This window comes from Staurois parvus, unplaced genomic scaffold, assembly GCF_062004578.1.
Source record: "Staurois parvus isolate SC_StPar_1 unplaced genomic scaffold, SC_StPar_1.0 ptg000423l, whole genome shotgun sequence".
NCBI lineage: Eukaryota > Metazoa > Chordata > Amphibia > Anura > Ranidae > Staurois > Staurois parvus.
Window position 1 is genome coordinate 3,654,391 of NW_028318219.1, and position 19,031 is coordinate 3,673,421.

Consider the following 19,031-nt stretch of genomic DNA (forward strand, 5'->3'; position numbering starts at 1 on the left):
GTGGTTGTAAAGGCTCAGGTGTAAAACCTTCTGTGTGCAGCACTGCCCCCCAGCCCCTTCAAAACTTACCTGAGCCCCATCGCGATCCATCAATGTGCACAACAGCTTCGGCTGTCCTGGGTCTCTGCCTCCTCATTGGCTGAGACAGCGAGTAGGAACCATTGGCTCCCACTGCTGTCAATCACAGCCAGTCAGCCAATGAGTAGAGGGGGGGGGCAGAGCCAACCCGCAGATCGGTGTGCAAATGGACACACGGAGCAGCGGCTTGGGAACACATCTGCTCAGGTGCCCCCATAGCAAGCTGTTTGCTATGGGGTCACTCGACAGAAAGGAGGAGCTGGGAGTACCGGCAGGGGGCCTGAGAAGAAGAGGATCCAGGCTGCACTGTGCTAAACCATTGCACAGAGCAGGTAAGTATAATAGGTTTGTTATTTTACAAAAAAAAATGAACCTTTAGTATACTTTTAGTGGACAACAAGTTCATTTAATTCATTCATATAGACCAAATGGAAAACAATTAAAAAAAGAGGATTCATCACACCTCCCAATCAAACTACTCTGCTTGAGAAACAATTTAGTCATCAATGCTTTCTGTGACCACAATTAGATCTTGAGCTACAGTGCTCAAAGTAATGCCATGTTAATTAACACCACCCTGTACAATTAAGGCTGAATTCCAGCCTACCTTTCCTTTTCACAGTTGCACAGGCTCCTCTCCTGGACTGAAATTGCTTCCTCTGATTTCACTGCACACTGTGAGCTTCCCACTGCACACTGTGAGCTTCCCGCTGCACACTGTGAGCTTCCCATAACGGGCTTTAAAAGCTGCAGCAAGTCAGGAGTCTGCCTCATTACCTGGCTGGAGGACCTTCATCATTTAGCCCTTTCCTTCTCCACCTGACTGTCCCTGGTTGGCCCCTTTTATTCAACGGATTTGAGTTCTGTCAATCGTGAAGCCTCCATGTCCTACTTGGGTGTCATCTAGGGCAGTCTGTATGCAAATACAGTCTGCCTAAGAATACCCACCCCTCCAGACTGACATCCATCCATCAAGGCAATTTGATATTTGCATTATTTCTCCCAAGCCCATTGCCTGAAAGAGGGCTAAGGGTATTGGAAGAAGTACTGAGGCAGGTCGATGTGATGTTTTCAAGAAGCTGTATACAGCACCTTTCCAGCTAAACCCACCAGTCGTGATCTGCCTGCATTGCATAGAAAAGCACATCACTGGGTGTATAATATGGTATGCAATGAAAACCGGAAAGGTTTTTAGTTAAAATTTTCATTAGCTTGTTGATGTGGGGGTAAAGGAGGAACTAGGAAAGGCATAAAATAAGCAGATTAAACTTCAACTTTAAAAGGTCACTTCCACCCAAAAATGAAAATGTACAAGTATGGATGGAAAGCTAAATCATATACTGGAATCTTACATCTCTCCAAATGGATTCCTTAACATTTAGAACAAGCATATTTCTGCAGAATCCAGTTGAACGTGACACTTTGTGGGGAAATCCCACCACTGGAGAGTCTGAGAAGCCAGGGGATAGTTCAAACTTTAGATGCCTACCCAAAACCCAGACATATCAGATTTGGGTGGAACTAACCTTTAAATAAAAAACAGCAGAAAATGAAGTGAGCATGGAGGGTTATACGGTGCAAAGAGAATGGGTGGCTGGTTACCTGTTGTGCTGAGAATACTGGAAGCCTGGGAAGTGAGCGTGGGGGCAGACACCGGGGGGGGCACCTGGAGCAGATCAAGGAAAGGAGGAAATATGAGACTGACGGGTGGATGAGGAAAACAGAGGAGAGACAGGAGGTAAAAATTGGGGTAACTGTATGGTGCAGGACATGTGGATCATTGGCAGCGTCTGTACTGTGCATGTCCATGCCTAGCATTAATGCACACATAACCGTCAAGTGGAATTTTTTATAAAATAAAACCCCAAATTTTCTTCTTCCCCTTCAGTACTAATAAATATATGTACAAATATATACAATGTAGAATGCATCTGCCTAACATTAAAGTGTATGTAACCCTAAATTCTATCAGTACTTCCTGTCACAGACTAAGAACACTAGCACACTTTTCAATTAACAGTGCACTGCCAGCCTGCCATGCATGCTCCTTCAGACAGCCATTGGCCTGTCTACCTGACAGACCTGGTACAGTTGCAAGAAAAAGTATGTGAACCCCTTGGGATTACGTGGAGTTTTGCATGAATTGGGCATAAAATGTGCTCTGAACGTCATCTAAGTCACAACAATAGAAGAACACAGTCTGCTGAACATAATACTACACAAACTTTAGATGTTGCCATGGTTTAATTGCACATAACATGTAAACATTCACAGTGCAGGGAGGAAAAAGTATGTGAGGCCCTAGCTTAATGACTTCTCCCAGAGCTATTGGAGCCAGGAGTGAGCCAACCTTGACTCCAATCAGTGTGATGATATTGGATGTGTTGCTGACAGCTGTCCTGCCCTTAAAAAACACACACCTGTTTTGGGTTTACTGGTTTCAAGAAGCACTGTCTGATGTGAACCATGCCTTGCAGAAAAGAGCTCTCAGAAGACCTACGATCAAGAATTGTTGACTTGCATGAAGCTGGAAAGGGTTACAAAAGTATCTCCAAAAGCCTTGATGTTCATGTGTCCACGGTAAGACAGATTGTCTACAAATGGAGAAAGTTTAGCACTGTTGCTACTCTCCCTAGGCGTGGTCATCCTGTAAAAATGACTGCAAGAGCACAGCGCAAAATGCTGCATGAGGTAAAGAAGAATCCCAGAGTGTCAGCTAAAGACCTACAGAAATCTCTAGCACATGCTAACATTTTTGTTGACACATCTACAATAAGGAAAACATTAAACAAGAATGGAGTACATGGGAGGACACCACGGAGGAAGCCATTGCTGTCCAAAAAGAATATTGCAGCACGTTTGAAGTTTTCAAAAGAGCACCTGGATGTTCCACAGCACTACTGGCAAAATATACTGTGGACAGATGAAACCAAGATTGAGTTGTTTGGGAAGAACACACAACACTATGTGTGGAGAAAAAAAGGCACAGCACACCAACATCAAAACCTCATCCCCACTGTAAAACATGGCGGAGGGAGCATCATGGTTTGGGGCTGCTTTGCTGTCTCAGGGCCTGGACGGATTGTTGTCATTGATGGGAAAATGAATTCCAGAGTTTATCAAGACATTTTGCAGGAAAACGTACGACCATCTGTCCACCAACTAAAGTTCCACAGAGGATGAATGATGCAACAGGACAATGACCCAAAGCATACAAGTAATTCAACAAAACAACGGCTGCAACAGCACAGAATACGCCTTCTGGAGTGGCCCAGTCAGAGTCCTGACCTCAACCCGATTGAAATGCTGTGGCATGACCTTAAGAGAGCGATTCACACCAGACATCCCAAGAATATTGCTACACTGAAACAGTTTTGTGAAGAGGAGTGGTCCAAAATTACTCCAGATCGTTGTGCAGGTCTGATCTGCAACTACAGGAAACGTTTGGTTGAGGTTATTTCTGCCAAAGGAGGGTCAACCAGTTAAGTCCAAAGGTTCACATACTTTTTCCTCCCTGCACTGTGAATGTTTACATGTTATGTGCAATTAAACCATGGCAACATCTAATGTTTGTGTAGTATTATGTTCAGCAGACTGTGTTCTTCTATTGTGACTTAGATGACGTTCAGAGCACATTTTATGCCCAATTCATGCAAAACTCCACGTAATCCCAAGGGCTTCACATACTTTTTCTTGCAACTGTAGATCAAGTGCTCATCGCAAGCTGACAACAATGCTCCTAGTGCCTTAGCGTTTTCAGTCTGAAACAGGAAGTGCTGTTACTTTCAAGATCTCCAGATAAGAAACTATATGCAATATAGTCATAGAAAAATATTTATTTACGAAAATTGTATACAGTGAGGCATGATGCCAAACATACTGAAAAAAAATAGATTTAGGGTTTACATACATATTAAGGCAGCTGTCACTTAAAAACAAAAAGTTTTAAAAGTTGTTTTTAAGAAAAAAATTAAAAAAGGCTCTAAGGGGTCTATTTATAAATGTTTTTCAGGATTTATAGAACATTCACCCAGGATTTACACATTTATCCAATTAGAAAAAATGTGTACAACAAAACATTTATAAACAGTCTTCTACTTCTGCTTAATAATTAGCTCTTTGGCCACGGGTCTCCAACAAAATCTTTAGGCTAGGTTCACATATGTGCGGGAGGTGCCGCTGCGGATCCACACAAAAATCCCACAAAAAGGAATGCGGACCAGCGGCGGGTGCCATTAATTCTGCGTTTTCAGAAGAAGTGCAGGGACTTCTTCTCCACGCGTCCCGGGGCACGGGAGTCCATTCAAATGAATGGGCTCTCATGCCCACGCAAAACGCGGACCGCAGGAACGTGGATATGTGAACCAGTGGTTAGTATCTGTGCCACAGAAGTGCTGGTTGCCTACATTCCCCCCTCTGCACGGTGTGGTTCCAATCTCCAGCCCTCATCTTACAAGACACAGAAGGGAAATAGTGACCAGTGGGTGGAACCACAGCACCCAGCGGTGGGGACCAATTATCTGACACTCTCTGAAGTGTGTCAAATGCAAAAGATTCTTTGGGTGTTTTACAGGTACTGGAAGTATTCAGCATATTTTTTTGCAGGATACATTGAAAGGCAAGAGTTACTTTAAATCCCAACTCTGAGAAACTTGGAAATTACCCCTTACAGTGGGGCTGTGCCTGCACTACAAGGGTTATATACTTGTTTATGTCTAGTGGGCAGAGAAAATGTCCTTATCTGATCCTCTGCACTGCTAGACCAGACTGTTCAGCATCTTCTCCTCTGTGCTCCAGAGGTCTAAGGTCTTGATGTCATTGAGACCAGTATAGGGTCCAAAGCCCTGCACTGGACGTGAGGACAATGTAGGACAGACAATTCAATGCATCGGAAGCACCGTCTGCTGGGGGTGTGGAGGATCAGACAAGAAAATTGTTTTTGCTCACCCGTAGACTAATGAGCAGTTAATCCTTGCAGTGCATGCACAGCCCCACTGCAAAAAGGATTTTTCAGAGTTAGGCTTTAAGAGAGAAAACAATCTCGTCCAATCTCCAATAAGGTTTAGAACACTGCCCAGTTACAACAGAAATTTATGTCCAAATCGGCACTTTCGTGGAACAGGACAGTGTATAGAGATCACCCACATATAAACGATGGAAATCAGTCCCGAGGGCTGGCTAGAAGACCTAGGCTTTATCCAGCTATGAACTCAGTATGCCAGTCAAAATATTCCATCAATAATTTCTCATGACCTTAGATGGACAAAAATAAAAACTCCTGTGTTCAGTACCGGGAAGTGGGGTGATTTTATTTCTCTTACTTCCAACCCTCTCCACGCAATCCAAATGAAGATAAAAAGTTTCGCCTGCAGTTGGGTTACAAACAAGGTGTAGAAGTGGAGTTAGTGTGGCATGTCTTGATTTACAAAAAAATTTAACATGCAGCTGGACATGGTGAGCCCACTTCTGCTGCAGGAGTTAGAGATCTATTTTTCTGGCCACTATGTATCCTAGTGTTTGAACTAAGATTGTGGTCACCACATGTGCCCCATACAGCTTCCCTGTGTCATGCGGAGAAGACAGGACATCTCATTACCATATGCGTCCCATATAGCTGCCCTTTGCCGTGGTTGGAGGGGATAAGTGGCATACTGCTACATGGGTTGATGCGCTTCTCCTTCTGCCGACGGTTACAGAACCACACACGGATCACTTCCTTTTCCATGTTCAGCTGCTCAGCAATCACAAGGATCTCCTCGGAGGTAGGTTTCTGGTTCTGGACGGCACAATGAAGAAGAGATGACACAGAGGAATGCAACAAGAGTACAGCAAGAAGAGTGAGGGAAAACACTAACTGAGAAATGATCATCAAAACCTACATTTTAATACATTGCCTAATGCAAACCTGGCCGTTGCCCATGCAGGACAAAGTAATATGCATTTTTTTTCTTCACACATGGTGTACACTTCACTGGCAGTATATTAGGGTCCATTCACACCAGATGCAGTTGGATGCATTTTTGACTGCACTCCAAATACATAGACAGTCCAAAATCAATGTTATCCTATGGGCATAGTTCACACTATTGCAGTGCAGTGAAACAAAGTGCAGCAATCTGCATTTTCTGCACTGTAACAAATGTGCACAAATGCATGTAAATGCGGTGCAATGCAGTGTAGTGCACATAAAAGCCCAAAGAAAAAAAAAGACAGACATGACCTCAAAAGGAAATGTAAGCGTGTGTCAAATGCATGTCATTGTGCATGCAAAAACACACAGTAAACATTCAGTTTCTGGTGAGAAAGGTCCCTTATTGTCCCCCTTCTCAGCAGCGCACTCTCATCTTCACACGCTGCCATACCAGCCAGTCTCCAGGAGTACCCAATACTTCCAAATACGGTGGAGCATGTGACTTAGGCTTGGTTCACACTGATGCTCTGTGGAAACACACTGTGTTCATGCGATCTGCTGCGGGTGTCAATTAATCAGAGTTTGCCTGAATCAGATCACATGGGTATGAACACTCATGCGGATGGATTCCTGTGTGGCTACAAAAAAGGTACCTGCACCTTTTTCGTGCAGATTCAGTGCGATTTGAGCCATACAAAAATGATGGGCTCAAATTGCACCGCACAATATTGCATGTGATTTGCACAGGAATGCACTGCGATTCCTTTGCAAATCACATGTGATCCGACAGTGTGAACCGGGGCTTACTGTCTGCCAGGAGCGGACTGACAACTCATGGGGCCCCCAGGCAATAGGGGATCATGGGGCCCCTGTGTCCTTGCCCAAACTCAAAAAAGCCTTTGAAAAAGGTACCAGGGGCATCTCATGGGGCCTATACTAAGATAATTATTTAAGAGGTTATTGGATAAATTAGCGTGTCACCCAATGTATGGTCTCCATTCAGTAGCCAAAAGAGGCATACAAAAAAAGAGGGTTGTGAAAAGAGATTCACAGAAAAGCGGCTACATAATGAACAGAACGTGACACTCAGGAAATAATTTCCAAAAATTATGCTTTATTACACATATATAGATATGACATATGGGCATTTGCCCTGGTTTACCATCACCTCAGTATGAGACAATACACACAGACCTAAAACCATTTAAAATGGTTTTAGGTCTGTGTGTATTGTCTCATACTGAGGTGATGGTAAACCAGGGCAAATGCCCATATGTCATATCTATATATGTGTAATAAAGCATAATTTTTGGAAATTATTTCCTGAGTGTCACGTTCTGTTCATTATGTAGCCGCTTTTCTGTGAATCTCTTTTCACAACCCTCTTTTTTTGTATGCATCTCATGGGGCCCCCTACTGACCACGGCCCTCGGGCAGTGCCCGAGTTTCCAAATGGTCAGTCCGCCCCTGCTGTCTTCTTTCTCCCATAATAATTAAAAAAATGCCCTTGGTGTCAAACACTATATATTAATTATTTTTAATGAGAGACCTTTGGCTTTCATCATTTTAGTTACTGGTGTGATTATAAACCTTGAATATTCTTTAGGTGGGCATAAAGCGTTTCCAGAGAATGCTGCGAGCTGCACTGTGAATAAAAGTATCAGACTAAAGTATCTGTACAAAATCACAGATGGCAGCTAGTAAACTGAGAAACTGTGGAAACGTGGCAAGATAAAGATTTATGTGAAGGGGAAGGAAGGTTTACAAACTTAACCTGTAGAATTTATTAGGCGCAGCAATCATGGTGCAGAAAAAAAACTCAAAAACAAAAAATATGAGGTTTAGTGAATGCACCTGAACAATGATTCGATAACCACAACAAAGCATGCTCAGTTGTAGCATTCGTAGTTATATATATTATTAATGAAGGATGACTGGCTCTCCCAGTTAACCCGCTTTGTTGTTAACCGTATTATACTCTCACCAGGAAGTGAAAGTAAGCACCTGCTGGTGGCTGCACACATCGCTAGTCAGCTGCTCAATGTCAGGGGAAAAAGTCAAAAAACTTTGGACCGCCCTCTTTCACCTCCAGCATCCCACTACTGGGCATCAAGACTGCCCATCACTCTATAGGACAAATAGTGAGATGCTGGGGGATGAAGGAGGCCTGGCAGATCTTAACTTTTTCCACCAATGTCCCAATTACCATATTGAAGTCCTCCAGTTTTCAGATACCCCGGGAGCTTGAGCATATATTTCCGGACATGCAGCTGCCTACTATTTGTTCCTGCCAACAGTTTAAAGAGCATATATGTATAGCCAAAACTACTTTTTTTTTAAGCTTTGGATTTAATAATAATAATAATAATTTAAGGGTTAAAACATCTTCCTAATTTTTGCTGGCTGTGTACTATTGGTTGCCATATATATCACCTTGCATTTATGACAGCTGTAAAAATTGCAACTGCAGATTGAGATGAAAAAGCAATTTTTTGGAACTTTAAAAATCACAAAAATGGCTGGTGTAGCAATTTTATATGCTATATTTTTTGTGCTTGATGTTCCCTTTTAACACACCAAAACAGATTTTCATTATTATGATTCTTAATACGCTTTAAAACAGTAAAAGAGTAGACTAGTTAATTTTTATGTACAGGGAAATGGGCATCTTGACAGGATATATGTAATATTATACCATATAAATACAGGCAGGTTTTTATCTGATGCCTATGTTGCAAATACAGGAAGTGCCGAGAGTACAACTATCCCGAGATCGTGCCACATGCTGGCAGGACAAGCTGAACTTATAGTCCAGCAGCAGCTGGCACAAAGGCTTGTCCTAAAAACAGATGGTTTCTCTTGGGTCCGTCATCCTTCTCTACATCTGCTCCACTATTTACAGGCTAAGTCCATCTTTTAAAAAAAATAATAAATGCACTTTTTTTTTTCCCTGCAAAAATAAGTGCTTTTACTATTTAATTATTTTAGAGGAGCCTACAGAACATTACGTCAGGCTCCTGCAGACACTGCCACCAGCTGTAACATGGTTCATAAGGTGAACTTAGGTTTTAAAGCTCTCATTAGATGCATTTGCATTTTGCTACATTTCCCAAAGATGCATGGTCAAGAGCAGGGGCGGACTGACAACTCATGGGGCCCCCGGGCAATAGGGGATCATGGGGCCCCTGTGTCCTTGCCCAAACTAAAAAAAGCCTATGAAAAAGGCACCAGGGGCATCTCATGGGGCCCCCTACTGACCCCGGGCCTTCGGGCAGTGCCCGAGTTTCCAAATGGTAAGTTCGCCCCTGGTCAAGAGAAAAACGATTATTTTCAAAAGGACAGGATCATACACATTACACCACAAAAAGTCCTGCATACTTGTTTTGATGCATTGACCAGTACTCTGTCACTCCTGTCAGCTGAAAAAATGATACAATGCATCACATCTAAAATGCATATCAACTCAATCTGTACTGATGCATGTGTATTGCAGTGGCCAAGTCCTCACACCATCTCTTTACAGTATGCATGTAAGCCATTATTGTTAATTACGTCTGTCTCACCGCAATAAAACTTTTCTCCAGTGCAAAGCGCACGTTGGTCTCAATGCTGGTGCGTTTCTTGCGTCTGCGGCCAGGGAGTCCTTCATATCCTCCCCCGGGGCTGCTCAGTGGGTTGGGGCTAGGCAGAGTGCTATCCACAGACATGGATTCTACGCAAAGAGAAAGATAATTAGTAGCCGTAAACAGGGCTATAAAATATAACAGCTGTGCATCAAAGACAGATCTGCTTTACCTGCATCGCTCAGCCACTTCTGTAACAGCGGTTTAAGTTTGCACATGTTTTTGAAACTTAAGTTAAGTGCCTCAAATCGGGAAATGGTTGTCTGAGAGAAATCGTTGCCATACAGTTTGCCCATAGCCAAGCCGACATCCCCCTGCAAATTAACAAAATTATCATGATCCTCGGTTAAAGCTCATTGGAACATAGCACTCCCTACATCACATCATAGTGATGCATAACACCAACCACCTACATTACAGTACCCCCTACATCATACTAAAGTACTGCAGGGAAGCACAAATCATAGCATCTTTTTTGGAAAACACCCCCTACATCATATAAACAGAAACTGAGAACTACATCTTTCATAATAAAAACAGGACAGCGATGGGGACTTAGACAAGCTATACCAGAGAATACAAAGATATATATAAGTAAGCAAGCAAAGAAGGGGCGCACTCTCCTCGTGCATTACCGTGATAAAAAAGGAATTTATTTGATAATGACAAAAAAATGTATACTCACAAACCAAGATTCATAAAACCAGCTAGAAACCAATGTGAAAGTCCAAGCAAACGGTATTCTAACAGCAGAGTGTGCTAATGCGTTTCGGGAGATGTACTCCCTTCTTCAGACCTAAAGCAACTATATAAAGAGCAAACTTATATAGAGGAGTACGATAAAATGGGAGACCACTAGAGCAGATCATAGATCTAGTGGCCTCCCATTTTATTGTACTCCTCTATAGAAGTCTGCTCTTTGTATAGTTTGCTCGGACTGTCACATTGGTTCCTAGCTTGTTTTATGAATCTTGGTTTGTGAGTATACATTTTTGGTCATTTTCAAATAAATTCCTTTTTATCACGGTAATACACGAGGAGAGTGCGCTCCTTCTTTGCTCTCTTCCAGTAATATCAAGATTCCCTGATCTTTAGAGGGCTGCACCTAAGCGAGTGACTGTTCCTGTGGTCCTGGGATGCTCACGGACTTGAGCGCTTGTGTTGTGTTTTTTCTTTTGATAAAAAATAAAAGTGCAGCGCTAACAATTGTGAATAATATATAATATCTTAGTTGATAAATTGTTCCTTTTTTTGATTTATCAACTAAGATATTATATAATTCTCACATTTTTTTAGAGCTGCGCTTTTATATATAGAAGCATAATTATGGCTGGTGGTAGGGGCTGACGGGCTGCTGTACATAGCAGGGGCGGACTGACCATTTGGAAACTCGGGCAGTGCCCGAGGGCCCGGGGTCAGTAGGGGGCCCCATGAGATGCCCCTAGTACCTTTTTCATAGGCTTTTTTGAGTTTGGGCAAGGACACAGGGGCCCCATGATCCCTTTTTGCCAGGGGGCCCCATGAGTTGTCAGTCCACCCCTGGTACATAGCCTCCTGAAACCATCACAGCACCCTACCTCAGTACTGCTCTCAAGAGCCCTCAGCCCTGATGTAAGCAGTGGACTGTCCTTTGGGAGGAGTTATGCAATATCTACATCCCTTGAAGGGTGGATGTCAGTCTGGAGGAGTGGGAGTTCCTAGACAGACTGTATTTGCATATAAAGCACACTAGGTAATGCCCACATGTGATGCAGAGCATCATCATTGAAAGAACTGAAATCCAATGGATGAAAGGAGCTGGTCAGGAAGGGGCTAAATGATTACAGATAAACAAAGTGCAGCACTTAATAAATATACATAGTTAAAAAAGTGTGGTAATATGTATATCCAATAAATTAAAATAGTTTGTGGTATATTAAATGAATGATCCACTTCAGCAGCAGATTTCAAAACAGGCTAAATGATGCTGGATGCCCTCCAACCAGGTAACCCGGCAGGCTGTATCTGATTTGCTGCAGCTTCTAAAGCACACTGTCAGAAACTGAGTGTGCAGTGAAACCAGAGTAAGTAATTACTAGCCTGTACAACTGCGCTGGAGCGAATGAATGCTGGAGTTCAGATTTAATTATTCTCCTCCTTAACAATACATACTCACCATTCCCTCACTGTTCTGCTACTCTGTTAAGCTGACAGGTAGGTGTGAGCTCTGAGACGCGCTAGTTGGGGCTTATACAGAGCTGTGGACTGCACCCCCCCCCCCCCTCCGCACATACCCACGTGACAGCATGACAGCAGGGGGCCAATCAACAAGCACAAGCATTGGTAAATGGGAAAAAGGGAATGAGTCAGATGCTCCTCCATTCTGCCCTTCCTTTCTTCTAGCAGCTAAACCCAGAAATGGGAGAGTGAAGGAAAGGTGAACATGTACCGCCGGGGAAGAGCTAACTTTTTAGTGAACCAATTCCTTTGCTCTGGAAGTGCAAACCACAACTTTGCAATAAGTCTATTAGCTCCTGTAATTGTCACATTACTCCTCAAGTAACACAAAAATAAGAAATTGTACTAAATACACATTGAAACAAACCAAATACAATTTTGTGTTGCAATACAAGATTACATTCACATGCCGTCTCCTACCTGAGTGAATCCCAGCTTGATCCTACGCTGCTTGAAGGTTCGAGCAAACTGCTCCAGCTCCTCCAGATCACTGGGCTCCTCGGGATGAGATGCTGGCTCTGTGTGTGACAGTATGGGGGGATCCTGGGGCCCTGGACGGGGCACAGCCTGAAAAAGTGAAATGGCTTCCTAAAAAGGGGCATGCACTCAGAGAAAAACAGGGCTGTCATTGAAGAACTCATGCTGAGAATACTAGTTACCTGGTTGCCTCTGGATTTGGAAGACATGCAACTAACATTTTCAATAGAAGTCAGCAATGGCAACCCCAATCATTTCCTAGAACATGTTCACTTACAGGGACAAATTCTTGCAGTTAAATATTTGCTTCGACTATAACATTCCCTCACCTGAGTGGGAAGTCCAGGCCTTGGCTGACCCGAAATGAGATTCCCCTGGCCTTGTTGAGGTAGCTGGAAGAGATTTGGTGCAGATAGGAGGCCTGGAGATGACAAAAATATGTCCAGTAAAGGAGCAGCATCAAATATGTTATTTCCAGAACTGCTCATGTACACCAGTCTGGTCTACTAAGGTGGGTTAAAAGCATGCACATTGCATTTTAAATTTATTTTCAATAAAGAGTGGAGAGGAACTTGTGATGGCTGGCACCCAGGTTGTCTATGTGCAGGAGAGGCCAGTCCTGAACAGAGCTATGGATCTATGAAGGTTTTATGTTCATTTGTGATAGAAACAGTTCAAGTTTAATAACTGACTTTCACTCACCTTGCTGGCCCTGTCCTGCCTGGGGTAGCAGGAACTGTGTGGGGGACTGGAGATGATGCCCAGGAACAAGAACAAGCTGCTGGAGTTGTAACAACTGCTGAATATCCTGAACAGTGAACAGGAAAAAAAGATATCATTAGAAGTGACAGTAAGAGCCTGTGTCACCGAGGTTTGGGCTTGTGTTGATGAACAAATGTGAAACACTTCTGAAATCAAACAGATTACATAGATAGGTGCATTGGCCTGTAGTTGACCTCCTAACCTGCATTTGTTTTGCTTCAGGCTACTTTTGCAACCTCATAGGCCTGTATGGGATAAAGGGTGGGGAGCAGTTCTTAAGTGAATAAAGCTAGTCAATACAGACCCTATAAACTGACAAGTCAATAACCAGGACAGACTTAGGATGGCCGCACATGGAGTGCATTTCAGGCCACCAGTGACCCTGTCAGCAAGCTCCTGCCTGACATCCCTCAATCTGAAAAATGAAGGAGCCTGGTGCAAAGTTGTCAGCTAAACAGAGGCTGCATCCAATACAATAACTGGTAGTGGAGATTCATCCAACCTCGTTGAGTGTGGATGGAGAAATCAAGAAAGACTTACACTGTATGGCCAGCTTGAGGCAGACATTTGATGAGATAAATAGTAGACAATTTTTTTTCATTGGATAGATCAGAAGGTAGCCGTTTGTTGGACAAACAGTAGACTGTCATATTGAATAATAAACATTGGACCCATATGTGGTAGGGTGGATTGTATGAATTTTGGTGGAACGAACTCTAGAAAGCCATTTTGTGGGATAACCAAAAGGGAGCCAATAAATAATTTTAGGAAAGACCAGAAGAGATGGGAAATTTCTCCAATAAGGATGTAAATTTTTAAAAATCTGCGGTAGAGTGAGAAAGGATTAAAACTTCCCAATGACAACCAAAGCCCTTATATCTTGTATGACTATTATAGGGACTGGAAGTGAGGGGTTAAAAATAGGTCACAGACCAAAATATAGACCTGTCAGAAATCTGAACTTTTCCAACTCTTTCCAAAGCTTCAAATTTTGGCTGCCGTTGGGCTTCAAGCATTATTAAATATTATGAGTCACTGACCCACGGCAGGTATAGAGATGAAGAATTCTGATTTCACTAACTGCATGCTTGTTCTAGCTCAGCAACTCCAAAAATACTGATAACAGAGAGACAGCTGACTAGAATTTTTCAGTAGAAGGTTGGCAATGACAGCTTCTCTCAGCAGAGGATTCCTTGGAGTGCTACTTAGAGTGTAAATGCGCATTTAGCAGTGCCTGTACTAGAAATACACAGAGGTCAGTCTTTTTTGCCCATAGGAACCAACCCAAGGATCAACAGAAAAGTAACAAAACCTGTCTGCCATCGGCAAAACCTCCAATGTTGGCTTGACCGAATACAGAACCTGATAAACAGCGCTGTGTGCCATGGCAGTCCAGAAGTGCTCACCTGTGCAGTAAGGTGGATAGGCTGGGATAAAGCAAGTTGGGGGGGTTGCTGTTGGCTGCTGGGGGTAGTCTGGGCATCAGACCCTGACTGGGAGGCGCTGGCGGCAGCTGCAACATTGGACTGCTGGACAGCGGCGGCAAGGAGCTGAGCTTGCTGGAGGAGCAGCTGCTGCTGTGCAGGGAGGAGGGCAGTGAGCTGTAGCCAGTAGGATGGAAGGGGCAAGGTGGGAGGGTTTGGAAAAGGATGGAGGGGTAAATGCAGGAGACAAAAAAAAAGTAAAGAGTTTTAGGAGCAGGTAAAAAGGTACAAAAAGGGAAAAAGGTCAGTAAAAGGCAATTAGAAAAGTAAGTCATTAACAAAAGCAAAGCAGACAGCATTAAATATAAAACAAAGCCAAGCATATCATACAGATTCATGCAGAATCCTACAGTGATAAAATGATATCTGTTTATACTCTAACATTGGATAAGGGTGTCTGTACTGTCTTGAGAAAAAAGAAAGAAGAACAAAAATCTATCTGGTTGATAGATTCTAAGAGATAGAACCCTAATTCTAGGCTATGATCTTCCTTTAAAGGGGCTGCCAATACTGCTGAGATGCAGCACCCTGTGATGCAGTTATGTCACTCTGATAACCTACTATTCAACGAACCTTGACTTCTGTCCAAGTCAGCACAAATGCTACCCTCTTCCATCACTAAGCCTCACCTATGCCATTTAACAGTCTAGTTCACAGAGGCATATAAAAACAGTGCTGGGACTTCAGGTTTTTTTTTTTTGTTAGATATTAAAGTGGAACTTTAGTCAGAAACTTAAGTCCTGCTAGATCACTTCAGGCTGGTCCCTTTGTAAATGTAAAACATTAAAAATAAGTGCATATACTGTTTAAAATACAGTAACACAGTCTCACCCTGCTCTGCACATGCTCAGTTGCTCTCTATTTATGGTATTGTGCTGAAAATCAATCTGATCTGCCAACAGACTAAAGATTTACAGCTGTTTAGGGACTCTGGGCGTCAGAAAAATAGCGGCCTCCAGCAAGAAGAAACAGGAGCAATGCTGAAGGCAAGTTACAGCAACATTAATTTTGGTAGCATAATTATTAATGTGGAATGGATGTTTCTTACTAAAGAACAGTTTTTAGCAAGTTGTTATGGGTAAAGTTCAACTTTAAGGAGATAGAAAATTTCAATGAGCTCACTGGCCCCAACTAGGCTGCTCCTCTCCAATGGGTACCAAGGCAGTGGTTCAAAGTAGCAATACACCAGGTGTGCCAAGACAAAATATGCATTCCAAAATACTTTAATTCTTTCAGCAGTTCTCTAGCTAAAGAACTGGTAAAGTATTTTGTTTTTTTGTGACTTGGCACCCTTGGTGTATGACATATGATTTAACAGCCTAGTGTCATAAACCCTACTGGCCGCTGAAGTTCTGGGAATGGGAATTAGTGCCAACTTCATCAGAGGTCTAAGCCCAGTATACAGCCTGAACCAGAAATCTAGAGGTCCCAACAGGAGTGAATTGAAGATCTTAACCGGGGGGGGGGGGGGGGGGGGCTGGAAGGCACTACAGGCTGCTACATTTCAGTAGAATTGTTGGCTCAGCTGGTTTGTGGGTCCAGATAAGATCATTAATTTAAACATCTATAGTGCTATTGTTAATTCTTCACAGCCACCAAACATATTCAGGACAGGCTTGCAATGGAGGATATAGAAAAGTAACTCAGATTCTTAGTAATGACACATCAGGACTTGCTTGTTCTCTACATGCAGTGACCCATATCACCAAATAGTTTGCCTCCACTACCAATACACTAAAGTGCCAGTTGTAGATTTCTGAACTCTTGCTATAGGTCAATTCACACCCAATAAGTTATTAAATAAAGTCAAAAGGTGCAAATTTATATTGCAGATTTGCACTCTGGGGCCAATTAAACTGAACTGCATCCATTAGATTCTCCCCCCTCCCACGCTGGTCTGAACTCCCACTGGGCTATAAGAAAGTGTTCCCGGGCACACTTTTCTGCTAACCAGCCTAGTGATCCGTGCTTCAATACATTGCCATCTATGGAGAGTTCTGTGCTTTGGCATGGTGTGATCTCAAAGTGAAGCAACCCACACTGGACCACAAGGGAACCATGCCTGGGGCCACCACTTCCAAGTAGTCCTAGGCACGGTACGCTTAACAGATTTCAGGTGTGGTTCGGAGTACTCACACAAATGAACCAACCCAAGGGGATGAACCATGCTCGGGACCAGTTAAAAGATTTAGTTTGAGGGCACTTTAAAAAGTTTGAGTAAAATAAGTAATATGCTTTAAAAATGTCTGCTACATATAACAGATAAAAGTGCAATAATGCTGTTATAGCAAAAAAATGACATTTTCCTGAATTGCAGATAATCAGTTTGGCATCATGGGAATACTGGCATAGTATTTGCCACAGGGCAATCCTATAAAACAGTTGGGAATATAATTATATAGTATGACAGTAGACATGGCTATTATGTGTACCAGACATGAAACTGATCATTTATATCTGTGGTCCAGCGGGACTAAATAAATGTATTGTGTGGTCAGCTGATGTGATACTAGGCTCCCCGTAAATGCGAAATGAAGAACAGCATGGAGAAAAAGGGACAAGTACTTACCCCAGCAAGCTGGCTGCCAGCAAGGAGAAGCTGTGTCTGTGGAAGGGAGGTAGGCGGTTGCTGTGGGGCAGAAGGAGCCTGTGGGGTAGGTGGGGCAGTTGGGGGAACTGGAGTGCCAGGGAGAGACGGGGATCTTTCCCCACATTCTTCATCTGTAATCTACACAGAGACAAAATAACTCAGAATGGATACTGTCCATCACAGATACTAACTGGGATAACTGCAGATGTGTATTCAATGCCAGTTTTGAGACTTACTGCCAAGCAGTACTAAAGAATAAACATCAAGAAGTCTATTTGCAAATGATCAAGGCCTATAAAAGCTGGTCAAATTCTATTCTCCGTGAAGATTGCAAATCTTTTGTTGGTGAAGGTGACAGGTTTAGCACAGTATCTTGACAATTAATATTCTAACATTGCTTTCAATGCCACGTAGGGAATTATTTGCATGGAGTTTGTATATTCTACCTGTGATTATGCGAGTTTTCCCCACTGTCCAAACACATAGACACAGCCAAGCTTGGGAGTAGACCCACAAGGGTGCTCTCATAGCACGAGGCTTGCTATGAGTGCCCCACACACAGGAAGAAAGAGCGGACAGAGCTGGCAGGGGACTCAGAAGAGGAGGTAAGGGGATGCTCTATGCAATATAGCTGCACAGAGCAGGTAAGTATAAGAAAAAAAACAACACACATAAAAAGCATATTTTTGCTGAAAAAAAAAGTGCGCTATTTACTTCTTCCTGCAGGAGCCTGGAAACCATTGCACTGCAGATCAGTAGATCATGGGTGAAATGTGGGTTCCTGCAGACATTCACCAGCTTTCAGCTTATACCTCTATACAGGCTGTCTGTTTGAAAGCCAAAGAACATGACAGTGCCCCCGCAGCCCATTGAAACTACAAATCTGTCTGTTGCGTGGCAGTTAGCCTTTTATGTCACTTTAATACCTGTGGTTTTAAAGTGAGATATTCAGCAAGCTCATATAGATATGATGGTCAGATGTTCACAAACTTTAGGCCATATAATGTTGTTCTCTCTCTTACTTTCACATTCATCTATATTAAAAGAGGCCTTTGAAATTAGGTTTAAATGAATCCCCCCAAAACAGATCATTTTCCCTGTTAAATGCTATTTGGAATGTTTTTCCCTCAACTCCCCACCCACCCACCTTTGGAAGCACTGTTACGATACACTAACTTTCAATACTCTGCTTTGCTCTTTCAGGCTCCAACTGTAAATTCAGAGGATTGTTTTATCAATATATGAGCGGTCGATAAAAAAACAAGACTTTAAAACTGAAGCTGGATGTAAACTTATTGAGACAGAAATTTTTAACTTCACATCTCGTTTATTGCAGTGTATGAGATACGAACAAGGTGTTCCGGGTTCACCACAAACACATTTAATATTTCATTTTCTGATGTTTTCCAGTATAGATTAGAACCAGACTGGTTGCCAAGAGGAGACACCGACCATTCTTATTTTAGATTCTGTAATAAAAGTGAATCTTAATTTTTTTGAGTTTGGTTGCATTTTATTAAATAGTTACCGGTATATAGGAAAGAAAAATGCAATGAAAGGGTTCAGAACTATCACAATGTTTCATAAATGTTATAATCTTAAATAGAAAAAATTACAACTGGAATCCCATTGGTTGTTACAGTCAAGAAAAATTTTTATACATCTTGCCTCATTTTGGCAGGGGCCACAAAACTGATTTTTTTTTTTTGTGGTTATGGTACTTTTTGTCCTATAGAATCCTTTGAATTATACTTTAATGACTTTAAAATAAACTTAGAATGTTGACTCATTTGTGAAAAAAGAAAAATTAGACAATGTGTTCAGAATCATGGTCTGGGGGAAGATATACCGTAAAATTGGTGTATGGGGAAGTAAAAGAGAGAAGTCAG

General features: G+C 42.5%; 1 protein-coding gene across 2 annotated transcripts in view; it reads right to left on the minus strand.

The window, feature by feature from the left end:
- POU2F2 (POU class 2 homeobox 2) overlaps positions 1 to 19,031 on the minus strand; it is a 185,095-nt gene that overhangs the window by 10,229 nt on the left and 155,835 nt on the right. For both annotated transcript variants that reach the window (XM_089687331.1, XM_089687332.1), the window contains 9 exons: positions 17,122 to 17,280; positions 14,475 to 14,669; positions 13,009 to 13,114; positions 12,636 to 12,727; positions 12,250 to 12,396; positions 9,785 to 9,926; positions 9,553 to 9,701; positions 5,675 to 5,854; positions 1,681 to 1,744 (listed from right to left, as the gene is read on the minus strand). In XM_089687331.1, coding sequence (XP_089543457.1) covers positions 1,681 to 1,744; positions 5,675 to 5,854; positions 9,553 to 9,701; positions 9,785 to 9,926; positions 12,250 to 12,396; positions 12,636 to 12,727; positions 13,009 to 13,114; positions 14,475 to 14,669; positions 17,122 to 17,280 — 1,234 coding nt within the window. The remainder of the gene's footprint in view (positions 1 to 1,680; positions 1,745 to 5,674; positions 5,855 to 9,552; positions 9,702 to 9,784; positions 9,927 to 12,249; positions 12,397 to 12,635; positions 12,728 to 13,008; positions 13,115 to 14,474; positions 14,670 to 17,121; positions 17,281 to 19,031) is intronic.